The 13,786-nt window shown below is 35.7% G+C and overlaps 1 protein-coding gene across 3 annotated transcripts in view; it reads left to right on the top strand.

Annotated features, from left to right (window-relative positions):
* piwil2 (piwi-like RNA-mediated gene silencing 2) overlaps window positions 1-13,786 on the top strand; it is a 43,230-nt gene that overhangs the window by 12,520 nt on the left and 16,924 nt on the right. For all 3 annotated transcript variants that reach the window (XM_058776437.1, XM_058776438.1, XM_058776439.1), the window contains exons 4-8: window positions 1,164-1,275; window positions 2,497-2,697; window positions 3,675-3,785; window positions 9,988-10,105; window positions 10,187-10,311. In XM_058776437.1, coding sequence (XP_058632420.1) covers window positions 1,164-1,275; window positions 2,497-2,697; window positions 3,675-3,785; window positions 9,988-10,105; window positions 10,187-10,311 — 667 coding nt within the window. The remainder of the gene's footprint in view (window positions 1-1,163; window positions 1,276-2,496; window positions 2,698-3,674; window positions 3,786-9,987; window positions 10,106-10,186; window positions 10,312-13,786) is intronic.

Genomic DNA, 13,786 nt, shown 5'->3' with positions numbered 1-13,786 from the left:
TCTGCAGCTGTTCCCATTTGATTAATATTGATATCTAACAGTGTGCAAAATTTATTTCAGTACCAAAAAAAAACAACCTCTGAACCTAACTTCGGATAAGTCACTTGGCGTTTATGACATAAGTGGAGAGGATGATGTTTTAATCTTTAAGAATGTAGTGTCTGTTGACATTTCATCATAGTTACCTACTTAGAACAGTATGAAATTTGTTTTATACCAAGTTCCCGTTTGTTTATTTATTTCTGGATTCATTTTTAATGGCTTCAATTTTAATAACCAAAAATATGTCTATTCAACTGAACTAATGCAACTTTAATAATTTTAAAAATGTATAAAAATTGCAATAATATTTCCCTATGAAATGTTTTTTTCCCCCCCAGAAATTCTGTTGTACGTTGTTTTCCAGATTCTGTTTTATGATTTAATCAATGTAATCAAATGAATGCATAAAATGTATTAAATATCTAAACAGTTAATCTTTTAAAATGCAATTTTTTTTTTTTTTTTTTTTTTTTTTGGGAAACAAAGGTTTAGTTTTAAAACTGGATGAGAAATTGTGTGATTTATGCCTTTAAAATATTTTTTAAAACAAACTGTAACATTATTCTTATTGCTTTGAGAAGTACATTCTACTGTGCAATAATTAATATGTATTATACTTTCAGGTTACACCAAACTTTTATTTAGATGGGTTGAATTTAGTTTGTGTATCAGTTCTTTCAAATGAAATGGTGAAATGCTGGTGAAGTGACTCTCAGAGCAGCTGTGGAGATGAAGTTCAGTCCCATGCACACAGAACATGCAGACTTCCTATTTAATTGCGTTCTTTTTGTGATTTTAATATTCACAGACTCTAGTCCATATCATGATTCGATTTGTGTACAGGTGTTTTATTCATCCAAATTTTGCGAAAATCTGTGATTTTCAACGTAATACAGTAATTCCATGACAGGATTTTCTGCATCACGGAAATCTTAGGGCCCTAGTCAGTACAATTAGATGTACTTTTTGTGATGCTTCATGTCTTTCTATCCGTATTTTGTATTCATATCATCTCCTTTCATTAACTGAAGTAGCAGTGTGAACTCTGAAACCAGCGTTTCGCTGTGAGTATGACTCTGTTATTTGTCTGTACTGCATGTTTTTTTTCTGTCCTAATTCAGGACGGGGGGCAGCAGGTGATTTGGGGGCAGATGTCCAGTCTAAGCCGACCATCATTGGGGCAGCCACTCTGACTCCGGAAAGAGAAGAAACTCGCTTAGAAGAAGCCATCAGGTGTTTCTTGCTTGTCATCTTTCTTGGATTTGCTAATTCTTTGCTTTTTTTTTTTTTTTTGCACATGGAAATCTTTAAGTAATAGCTCACCCCAAAATAAAAGAATCTACGCCTACATATCTTCCCAAACCTGCATGATTATAAGTGCATAACAGCTCAAATCTTTGTTTGTCACACATGGCTTCAGGCAACTTAAGTCTTATGAATTACCTGTATGATCATTTTATGGGCATTTCATTATCTTTTTGGAGCTTATCATTTTGCTTCTCAATTGAAAAGATTTTTTCTTTTTGGGTGAACAATCCCTAAAGTGGCCGTAATGGAGATAATGAAAATATCTGAAGACCGTTATGAAAATGAATGTTAAAAATAAACATGTCTATGAAACCGTGAACACATGATTAGATGTTAGATTATGATTTTGATGCAGCAATGTTATTAAAAAAGAAGCATCTAAAAACGAATAGCTGCCTGAGGTGAAGCTGACTTTATGCCAATAAGCTGAAACCTGCGTGTTTTCAAAGCCGTACGAAAACAATTTAAGTTGAAGTATGCCTACTGTTGAGCAAGTATGATGAAGAAAAAATCACTGCTGCATTAATATAGGATCAGTATTTAAAAAAAAAAAAGAAACATCTAAAAGCAATATGACTGTCTCAAATAACTCGGTCCGTATCAGGCATTGGATTTGAGCATGAAACTAAACACTGGTAATATGCAGCGCATTCAGCATAAATAAATGTTAATATCCCAACACATCCGCTATTAGATTAATCAGATATGCATGTAGCTAACCCAGACATCACTACGTGACTTCAAAGCCAAGCGTCTCTCTCTTCTCACGTCTATACTTTGAACTGCCTGCTGTTGCAAGCTTGCAAACAATCAGAGCTCCGAGTGCCGCCCAAAGTGCTGCTATAACCGATTAAACAGATGACATTTACATTTATGCATTTATCCAAAGCGACTTACATTGCATTCAAGTTACAGTTTTTACATTTTTATCAGCTCTTGCTTTCCCTGGGAATCGAACCCATGATCTTGGCGTTGCTAGCGCCATGCTCTACTATTTGAGCTACAGGAAAGCCAATGATAATTGCCTGATGATAATAAACATTTGTTAAAACATAATATTTTATTTTTTTTTGTTCCACGTCCTCGTCTGCATTGCGATGCACCGTAGAAACAATTAATTTTGACACCCCTATTGCTTTGTTGCAGTTTCCTGGGCAGAGGATTTGTTGGCGTTGGGAGAGCTGCGTTGCCTCATATGAGTGTAGGTCGTGGACCGATTGGCCCATCGGGCCCCGTGTCTCCCGTTGCGGCCCCATTCTCCTTGCATTCTGCTGCCTCCGTCTCTGAAGAAGCCCCAGTTCCTCCAGGAACACCCCTAAAAGTTGAAGTGAAAATTGAGACAGTGAAGTATGAATTCTCTTTCAGTCATTTGTGACCCTGGAGCACAAAACCAGTCTTAAGTCCCTGGGGTATATTTGTAGCAATAGCCAAAAATACATTGTATGGGTCAAAATTATCCATTTTTCTTTTATGCCAAAAGATATTAAGTAAAGATCATGTTCCATGAAGATATTTTGTAAATTTCTTACCGTAAATGTATACCTTCATTTTTGATTAGTAATATGCATTGCTAAGAACGTCATTTGGTCAACTTTAAAGACGATTTTCTCTATTTTTGACTTTTTTTTTTTTTTTCTTTTGGCACCCTCAGATTCCAGATTTTCAAATAGTTGTATCTCTGCCAAATATTGTCCGATCCTAACAAACCATACATCAATGGAAAGCTTATTTATTCAGAAAAATTGACATTGGTTTTGTGGTCCAGGGTCACATTTCTTGTCCTGTTTGTAATTTGTAAAAAAAAATGTTTCAATATAATTTCTAGAAGGTTTTTTAAGAAATGAATAATTAGAAATATGAATATTGTGTACATTTAAAGAATCCTGAAAAAATGTATTCCGGTTTCCACAAACCGATTAAGCAGCACAACTGTTTTCAACTGATAATAATCAGAAATGTTTCTTGGGCAGCGAATCAGCATATTATAATGATTTCTGAAGGTTAATATGACACTGAAGGCTGGAGTAATGATGCTGAAAATTCAGCTTTGATCACAGGAATAAATTACATTTTAAAATGTTAAAGCAGTTATTATAATATTTCACAATATCTTTGATTAAATAAATGCATTGTTTATTAACACTGGAGACTTACTGACCCCCAACTTTTGAACTGTAGTGTACATAATATACATTGTAGCGGAGTTATGACCCAATTCTGCCTAATTTGCAAATGATTTGTTTCACTGTTGCTGTTCTTATTAATGAATCAATCTGACAAGTTGGTACAGGCTTATGTTTCTCTACTACTATGTGTTTCTACAGGGAGCCTCTTCAGAAAATGGGAACAAAAGGCATTCCCGTATCCATCGGGTCAAACTACATCCCCATCTGCTGCAAAAATGAAGCTGTGTTTCAGTACCATGTTACTTTCACGTGAGTCTTAAAAAAAAATTAAGGTGTCTTAGATTTTGGTGGCTGCTGTGTTGAATTTACAGTATATGACCAGATGTGTTTTTATTGTACCAGATTATTTTAAACAAGTTAACATCACAGTTGGGCACTTGTAAATGTTTCCAATGGGATAAATTATATTTATTCATTTAGCAGACGCTTTTATCCAAAGCGACTTACAAATGAGGACAATAGAAGCAATCAAAACCAACACAAGCAATAATCTGCAAGTGCTGTGACACAGCACACATTGCAAGTTTATTTTTATAATAAATAAAAATAAAACAATAGAAAATGCTAGTGTTAGAGGGTAATTTTATAATGAATGAAAAGAAAAAAGTCGATAGAATACAAAAAGAATAGAGAATGCAAGTGTGGCAGGTTCTTTTTTTTTTTTTTTTTATTAAAGAAAACAAGTAGTTAAGTCTATTTTTGACGGACGCCGCATTCAAGCCACACAGCAAATACAAAATAAAGAGTCAAAATGGCTACAGTGGGGGGAAAAAATTGTTTGATCCCCTGCTGATTTTGGACATTTGCCCACTGACAAAGAAATTATCAGTCTATAATTTTAATGGTAGGTTTATTTGAACGGTGAGAGACAGAATAACAAAAAAATCCAGAAAAACACATTTCCAAAAAGTTATAAATTGATTTGCATTAGGAGTCAAATAAGTATTTGATCCCCTATCAATCAGCAAGATTTCTGGCTCACGGGTGTCTTTTATACAGGTAAGGAGCTGAGATTAGGAGCACTCTCTTAAAGGGAGTCTCAGCTTGTTAGCTGTATAAAAGAAGCAATCAATCAATCAGATTCCAAACTCTCCACCAAGGCCGAGACCAAAGAGCAGTCCAAGGATGTCAGGGACAAGACTGTAGACCTACACAAGGCTGGAATGGGCTACAAGACCATCGCCAAGCAGCTCGGTGAGAAGGTGACAACAGTTGGTGCGATTATTCACAAATGGAAGAAACGCAAAATAACTGTCAATCTCCCTCGGACTGCGGCTCCAACAATCATGAGAACGGTGCGGAATCAGCCCAGAACCACACGGGAGGATCTTGTCAATGATCTCAAGGCAGCTGGGACCATAGTCACCAAGAAAACAATTGGTGTAACACTATGCCTGCAGCGCCCGCAAGCTCCCCCTGCTCAAGAAAGCACATACACAGCCCGCCTGAAGTTTGCCAATGATTCAGAGGAGAACTGGGTGAAAGTGTTGTGGTCAGATGAGACCAAAATCCAGCTCTTTGGCATCAACTCAACTCGCTGTGTTTGGAGGAGGAGGAATGCTGCCTATGACCCCAAGAACACCATCCCCACCGTCAGACATGGAGGTGGAAACATTATGCTTTGGGGGTGTTTTTCTGCTAAGGGGACAGGACAACTGCACCGCATCAAAGGGACGATGGCCAGGGCATTGAAAATGGGTCGTGGATGGGTACTCCAGCATGACAGTGACCCAAAACACACGGCCAAGGCAACAAAGGAGTGGCTCAAGAAGAAGCACTTTAAGGTCCTGGAGTGGCCTAGCCAGTCTTCAGACCTTAATCCCATAGAAAATCAGTGGAGGGAGCTGAAGGTTCGAGTTGCCAAACGTCAGCCTCGAAACCTTAATGAAACATCTGACCTCTGTGATTGCCAACAAGGGTTTTGCCACCAAGTACTGAGTCATGTTTTGCGAAGGGGTCAAATACTTATTTGACTCATTAAAATGCAAATCAATTTATAACTTTTTTGAAATGCGTATTTCTGGATTTTTTTTTTTGTTGTTGTTGTTGTTCGGTCTCTCGCTGTTCAAATAAACCTACCATTTAAAATTGCAGACTGATCATTTCTTTGTCAGTGGGCAAATGTACAAAATCAGCAGGGGATCAAATAATCCCCCCCCCCCACTGTATATACACTACAAAACTGGCACAATTTTAAATAAGTTACTTGTTTTTGATCTGTAAATAAAGAGAAATGGTTTTGCGTGAAAGGACTTTATCTTCATGCTGTTTTCAAAATCGTGTTGTGTCTGTTAGATCACAACACTGGACTAGAGAGCACCATGTTCTTAACGAGCACAGTAACTGAAACTTAAAACTGTCAAAAGAAAAGGCTCAAACTATCGCACAGATTTAATACACTACGCATTAATATCTCTTCACTTTATGCTTTGAACCTTTCTATGCGGACTTGCGGAGCGCTGTGACTCTGTGCTGCTTCAAGCGCATCATTCTTTTGCACAATGAAAGATTATTAATAGCTTTTCTTGTTTGTCTTATCTATCATATGTTTCTGCCTCATTACTGTGCTATACATTTAAAAGAAACGTCTTTTAATTTTACAGCATATATATATATATATATATTTTTTTTTTTATTAACTCGCAAATGCAACCAAAATATATAACATGAACCTTTATCTGAAATTTTCACATCCTGTACCTCAATTGGGTCTAAATTCTAAAATAAATTTTCAGGTATGCTACATAAATGTAATAATCAAATGTAAAATAACTGCATAGTCTTCACAGTATAAATTTAAATATAGATTAATCATTTTTGATGTTACAAAGGTTTAGTCAGGAGCAGTGAGCACTTGTATTTTTCTTTGACAGCGTTTGCTTTCACTTTAAGAATGAAAGCACGGGTTTAATAGGCCACTGATACACATGCGTTTTCTTTCTCAACTGTTTACGTTAAGACATATGCCTAACCGACTGTTTACTAGGATATTCGCCAAAACACGCATTTTGATGTAATTTTGTCTGTATTCATCCATGCACAAAAAAGCAGAAGAGAGCTCAATTTAGTAGAGTAAACGTACCTATTAAGCTCACCAAAATCTATGTTGAAACATTTTTAGTGCACAAGATATTGGTTTCAGTACAAAAAGTTATGTTAAAATAAAATATTAATCCCTCACACAAAAATATTTTATTTTAAATGACCAAATCATTTCAATTAAGATCATTAACATCATTAAATGCAAAAAGTCCAGCTGTGCTTAATGGGTACATTTTTGTACCCTTCCTCTGTTCCCATTAAGCTCACATCGTGTTTTATTAAAAATTCTTGTTTATTTTAAGGAAAATTTTTAAAGAATAATTGTAAAACAATTTTTGTTTTTTTGAAGGTACAAAGTCAATCACAAAATAACAGAACACTATCAAATCAAGCAAGGCATTCAATTTGATCAGTTATATATTTATAATGAAGTGTCATCTAAGCACATTGCAACATCTAGACTAGTCCACGTTCAGCTAAGTAACATGCATTCAAAAATCAAATAAAACAAACCAATAAAACATTTAATTCATGGGGATGAACACAGAAAGTAGCCTCATTATGAAAGCTCTTGTTAAATGGATGTCAACTTATCTATAGTCTCTTATGGCTGGAATACACTACATGATTTTTGCCCCGATTTTCCACCAATTTACAGTCTGGAGAAGATGGGTTTTTTTTTTTTTTTAAATCAATAATTTATTCTGGTCCTCACAGACAGCTTATCACAAAGTAAATAAAAATACATAGTTACCGAAAAAGGTGTAGGCAGAAGCCTTGCTTATTATGCCTACCCTTTATACATAGTGAAAAGTGTCACCCATTCAGTTAACTAAGTTAAATAATACAAAGTAAACAATATTACAAAGTTGATGCTAGTTACCAAAGATCAGAGCCAGTCTGTAGATTTGAGTCGACAGAATCCATAGAAAATCGCATAGTGTATGATGGTCACAGATTCCAATATTTATTTTTTTAAATTTATTTAATCAGAGGAGATCAAACATGTTTGATATTTTCAGCAGATTTTAGAATACATATTGTTTTCATTTTACTTCACGTGTCTCCTAGCAACAATGCTCACGTTTCTGGATGAGTTTGTGATCGGAACAACTTTAAAAAGAATGAGGATCATACACTACCAGGCCTTAGTGTATGATGCCCAGTTTTCCTTCATACACTAACGACTGAGGATCACATCATACACTGGTGTTTTAAAAATCTGTTCAAATTTTAAAAGTCGTGTAGTGTATTCCAGCCTAGTTGCTTTTTTCGTGGACAGATACGACAGGTTTCTGATGGCTCCTTCATTGAATGGATGACATGCCTCTTTCATCTTTGGGCATAAACTATAGTTGCGTTTAGATTTTGTCATCTTAAAGCTGTGAAAATAAGTTATTATATTGAGTCCTGATATGTGAGTTTGAACGAGAATGCACGCGTTGGCGGTAATGCATAGGCACCTTTTAGGCCGCAATTACACTGCATGGTTCAAGTGACCCAATTCCGATTTTTATTTATTTTTTCCTCCCATGTGGCACAGATCGGATATGGCCCACGACCGTGTAAGCAGGAAAAAATCGCATGGATTCCGATGTTCTCAGATCGGTTTCAGGCCTCATTCATATGTGGAAGTAAATCAGATATGAATCGAATCCGTGCATTTGCGCCTGCCGTGTAAGCGGTCAGATCGGATATTCCCCTGCAAATGCGACTCATACGTCATTGAAAAGTGAGGTTTTTTTAAACATTTCGCGCTACAGACATGCCTGTAACAAATGAAACATCTCTAGTTGAGTATCAGAGTATTAATTTCATTCGTTTGTGTTAAATAAAAGGCGATTTGACGCTGAAATGTGTTGCTTTTGAAATCACGCTGAGTGCTCGTTGCTGCTGTTGTCAGTTTCTACGGCTCGTGCACAGAGAGCGCTTCAGTCCCGTTCGTTCCATTGAAACCACAAAATAAATTGCACACGAACATGTCCCTGCCTTTGATATACAATCACTGATGAACACATTTGGTTTTAATTACTAAAAAACACAGACGATGTGACATGTTTAATATCTACCACCTGAGTATTATTCCACTCGCAAGCTTTCAGCGGAGCTGCGTACATCACTGTCCTGAAGAATTTGTACTAGGATATATAATTATTTTGATGTATAGATGTAACTATTGCATTAAAAACGTTTCTATATGAATTCCATGTCAATAAATTAAACTCAATGTACTATTCAAATTGATTTGTGATGTCATATGCTATTTTTGGCTTGTTTTACCAAGTGCAGTGTAAAATGCACACATCGGATACGGGTCACTTTTAAAAGAAATGTAAGCACGTCGTCCACAAAATCGGATATAGTCACAAAATCGGAATTGGTCATCAAGACTTGCAGTGTAAATGCAGCCTTATTTTGGCACTATCCACATTTTCACATAATATCCGTCTAATTATACTATAAATATCGATATTTTACGCGTGGCATCATATCAATCCATATCAATGAGTCATTACACCCCTAATATATATAAATATATTACTTGTTTTTCATGAATATATTTTACAACAATACAAAGAGCAATGTATATCATTTTAGATTTAGTCCTACACTTATTCACTTAATTGTTCCCCACTAAATGTCTTTTTTCCCACTAATTTTAGATTTTATATAATTGTGCACTCATGATTTTTCTAGAGTAACTTTTGCTACTGAATTATCCACTAACCTAGTTTATAGTAGTATTTCTGTCATAGATTATAATTATGCATTAATTTGTTGTTTTTCTTTACAATAAAGTTAAACTGCCCAGGTATCGGATCGATATCGGTATCGGCAGATACTCAGAATTTTTGGTATCGGATCGGGATCGGTTCTGAAAAAGTGGTATCGAGCCACCCCTACTTCATTTGTCATAAACACATTATGTGGCCCCTCACTTAATGTGGAAAACTTGATGTGGCCCTCGAGTCAAAAAGTTTGCCCACCCCTGGAATAGAGTGCGCAAGTGTTAGAGGGTTAAGTGCTTTTTTCATTTTCTTTTAAAAAATAAACCGAGAAAACGAGTAGATAAAATAGAATTAGAATAGAAAGTGCTAGAGTTCGAGGGTCAAATAAAGATGGAAGAATGGAAACATACTTCAGGCGTTACCTCATACATTGTTCAGAGCTAATGTGTAATATTGATTGTTCAAGAAGATCAATAATGGCCAGCAAAGTATGAAGACAAATTAGTGCACCTCTTTGTATGCATTTTTTAATGGGAACATGTCATTTGCTTCTGCCTCTCAGAATAAAGCAGATCATGCCTTTATATAGTAACCAGTATTGATTGAATAATTATGATTAGCTGCATCTTTTTTAGAGAAAACATGATTAATGGCATTAATGATCCGCTGTTGGATTTCAGGCCGAACATTGAGTCTCTCGGTATGCGCTTTGGTATGATGAAGGAGCATCGCCCTACTACAGGGGAGGTGGTGGCTTTTGACGGATCCATCCTCTATCTGCCAAAACGTCTTGAAGAGGTTTGTGTACACATTAGATGTTGTTTTTCACTTTAAGCACACGTAATTACCCAGCCTTACTTTGGCTTTGCTGTGTAACAGGTTGTTCATCTTAAAGCTGAGAGAAAAACTGACAATCAAGAGATTGACATCAAGGTCCAGTTGACAAAGATTCTGCCGCCCAGCTCTGATCTGTGTATCCCCTTCTACAACGTGGTCCTAAGGAGGTGTGTATTCTCCACAAATAATGTAAGGTTTGTCAAGACCCCAAAAGTTGGATGTGCTTGTGATTTTGTTCTTCCTGTTTGGCTCTTTCATGGTTTGAAATGTCCTCTGAGAGAAAACAAATGTGCTCTCTTTCATTAATGTATGACCCTATTAATGGTTTGAAAAGAGTTTGCTGTATTACGTAGACATCATGTTATGTTCACAATTCAAAGCTCCTTTCCACATTCATCCAGAGCATTTATGGAAACTGAGCTGCAAAAACAGGTGAGTCAGAAATTATGACATTAGAACCATGAGAAGAATCGTTCGCCTTGAATGAGTGTGAACTACGTCGTTACATCAGTGTTAGTCACTTATAACTGAGGTCATTTACACTACCATTCAAAAGTTTGGGGTCGACAAGATTTTTTTTTGGTTTGTTTGTTTCGAAAAGTCTTAGGCTCACAAAGGCTGCTTTTTTTTTTTTTTTAAAGGTGCCATAGAATGCATTGATACAGTATTTTAAATTGTTCTCTGATATCGAAGGTATGTGGCTTAGGTAAAGGCAAAAAATCTCCAGAAACGGTTTTAAATGTCCATTTACAACCCTAGGATCTCTCCCTAGAATGAAACGGTCTGTTATTGGCTTATTTGGAAGGGTCATGAATAATAATGAACTCTGCTCTGATTGGCTGTTTCACAGTGCGGCTCATTTCAATAACTCGCAGCAAGAAGGAAACACAGGGAGGAAAATGTATATTTAAATACTTTCTCTCGCAGTTATATGGTCGGGTAATTATACTGTATATAAAATGCGGGCGTCAGGGAGCCATTATTAATACGCAAGGCATTGAAACTGCTTTTAAACGATCGGTCGATCGCGTTAGTTTCACTTTCAAGATACGCCATCGCACAAACAATGTTTATACTATGGAGCGGCAGTACTTGCCACACATTTTTCAAGATCAGATGCTTGTCAGTGGTGCTCAGGATCTGTAAATCATTCGCCATCATCCTCAGTCATCTCTCCTCACTCTGTTTATGTGGTAAGTGAAGTACCACACCGCCTGTTTTTCAGTGGTCTTTTTTTATTCACAAGATTTACATGAGGAGGAAACTATGGTGTTTGAAGGCTCACTGTATGTCATTTCCATGTACAGAACTGTTTATTTAACTATGCCAAGGTAAAGACAGTTTTTCATTCTGTGGCACCTTTAAAATTAAAAATACAGTCAAGAGTTTTAATTAATATTTTAACATGACAAAATACATAAAATATTAAGGATTTTTCAGCATCATTACTCCAGGCTTCAGTGTGACATGATCCTTCAGAAATCATTCTAATATGCTGATCTTAAACTTTTCCTATTATTATCAGTGCTGAATATAGGTGTACGTACTGCTAAATATTTGGGGTTTTTTTGGAAACTGATGCATTTTGTTGAGGATTCTCTGATTTAATAGACAGTCCAAAACAATAGTATACAGTGTCACATTTTGATCAATTTAATGCATCCTTGCTGAATGGAATAAAAGTGACCCTAAACTTTTGAATGGTAGTGCATATCTGAATTCTGCATCACCACAATAATAATGCAGAACCTAATAAGCCAGCCGTCCCTAGTTTAATAAAAAAAAAAAAAGGAATATATTTTTAAATACATTTTTATTTTATTCTAAACGTAGTTCAAATTTATTACCATATGTGACCTTGGACCACTAAACCAATTTTTATTACATCCTTGACCACAAAACCAGTCATAGGGATCATTTTTGTGAAATTTGAGGTTTATGCATTATCTGAAAGCGTAATAAAAGCTTTCCATTGATGTATGGTTTGTTAGGATAGAACAATATTTGGCTGAGATGCATCTATTTGAAAATCTGGAATCTGAGGGTGTAAAAAAATCTAAATATTGAGAAAATCGCCTTTAAAGTTGTCCAAATGAAGTTCTTAGCAATGCATATTACTAATCAAAAATTAAGATTTGATATTTACAGTAGGAAAGTTACAAAATATCTTCATGGAACGTGATCTTTACTTAATATCCTAATGATTTTTGGCATAAAAGAAAAATGGATAATTTTGACCCATGCAATGTATTTTTGGCTATTGCTACAAATATACCCCAGCGACTTAAGACTGGTTTTGTGGTCCAGGATCACACATTTACTGACATCGCTCAAGACTTACTGATATAAAAATGATAGATAAACTTTATCCCTTTAAGAAATTCGCATTGTGCACAAGTAGTATTCCAAATAGTTTACCCAAAAATGAAAATGATGTTTATCTGCGTAACCCCAGGGCATCCGAGATGTAGGTGACTTTGTTTCTTCAGTAGAACACAAACGAAGATTTTTAACTCAGACCGTTGCAGTCTGTCAGTCATATAATGCAAGTCATGCAGGGTTTAATTTGGTTTTGTCTGTGTCTGGTTTTTTTTTTTTTTTTTGGCTCTCGAAGCTGTGGGTACCATTGACTGATATTATATGACTGACAGACTGCAACGGTTTGAGTTAAGAATCTTCGTTTGTGTTCTACTGAAGAAACAAAGTCACCTACATCTTGGATGCTCTTGGGGTAAGCAGATAAACATCACATTTTCATTTTTGGGTGAACTATCCCTTTAATAGTAAGCCTAAAATGTGTTTTAATGTCACTGTTGATGAGGATTGTATGATCTTTGAATAATATTAAGTCTTTTAAATGCAAGATATTTAAAGTGTACCTGAAGTATACTTGCAATAGTTCCACTCAGATACACCGGAGTATATCTTTAATTGTGCAGAAGTAGTGCTGAAGTCCAACTGAAGTGCATTAAGTACAAAATTAACTGTTCCAATTTAGCAGACTTTAAGTATACCAGTTTAATATACCAAAAGTACAATTGCAGGGTATTTTTTATAACATTTCAAAGGCAACATACATTGGCAAATTCATATACTGTAGATCCAAAAAGCACTTCAGTATGATGTTGTGAAACGTTTCTGATAAAGTGGAGTGTGTCAGACAAACAGAGCAATTTGTAGAGCTGTTATAAGGGGTGAAAACTATGCTGAAATGATGATACTAAATAAAAAATTAAAAAATAGTAATTTTGATTATGCACCATTAAGTCTAAACTGAAATTGAATATCAAAATGGTATTAAAAAACAAAACCAATGACTTTGACTAACCCGGCCTCAGAGAGAAGGTCACAGAGTGTGTTCAGTAGGCATAATTCTGTTGCAGAAAGAGCAATAATTCTTCCCTTTCGTTAGACAAACATATTGGAGAAATGGCAAGCGGAATTGGAAGAATGTCAAAAACTTTTTGAAATAAATTCTGTTGTAGCAACAAGATATATTTATTCTTTTAAATCTAGGCATGACCAAGTTGTGTATACAAGGCTTCACATTGGACATACTAGACCCTAACTCATGGACATTTATTGATGGGTGAAGCAGCACCAAAATGTCAATATTGTGGGACTCGCTCGACGGTGAAACAT

Source organism: Onychostoma macrolepis, chromosome 05, assembly GCF_012432095.1.
Source record: "Onychostoma macrolepis isolate SWU-2019 chromosome 05, ASM1243209v1, whole genome shotgun sequence".
In the NCBI taxonomy this organism is placed as follows: domain Eukaryota; kingdom Metazoa; phylum Chordata; class Actinopteri; order Cypriniformes; family Cyprinidae; genus Onychostoma; species Onychostoma macrolepis.
This window is presented reverse-complemented; position numbering and strand designations above follow the sequence as displayed.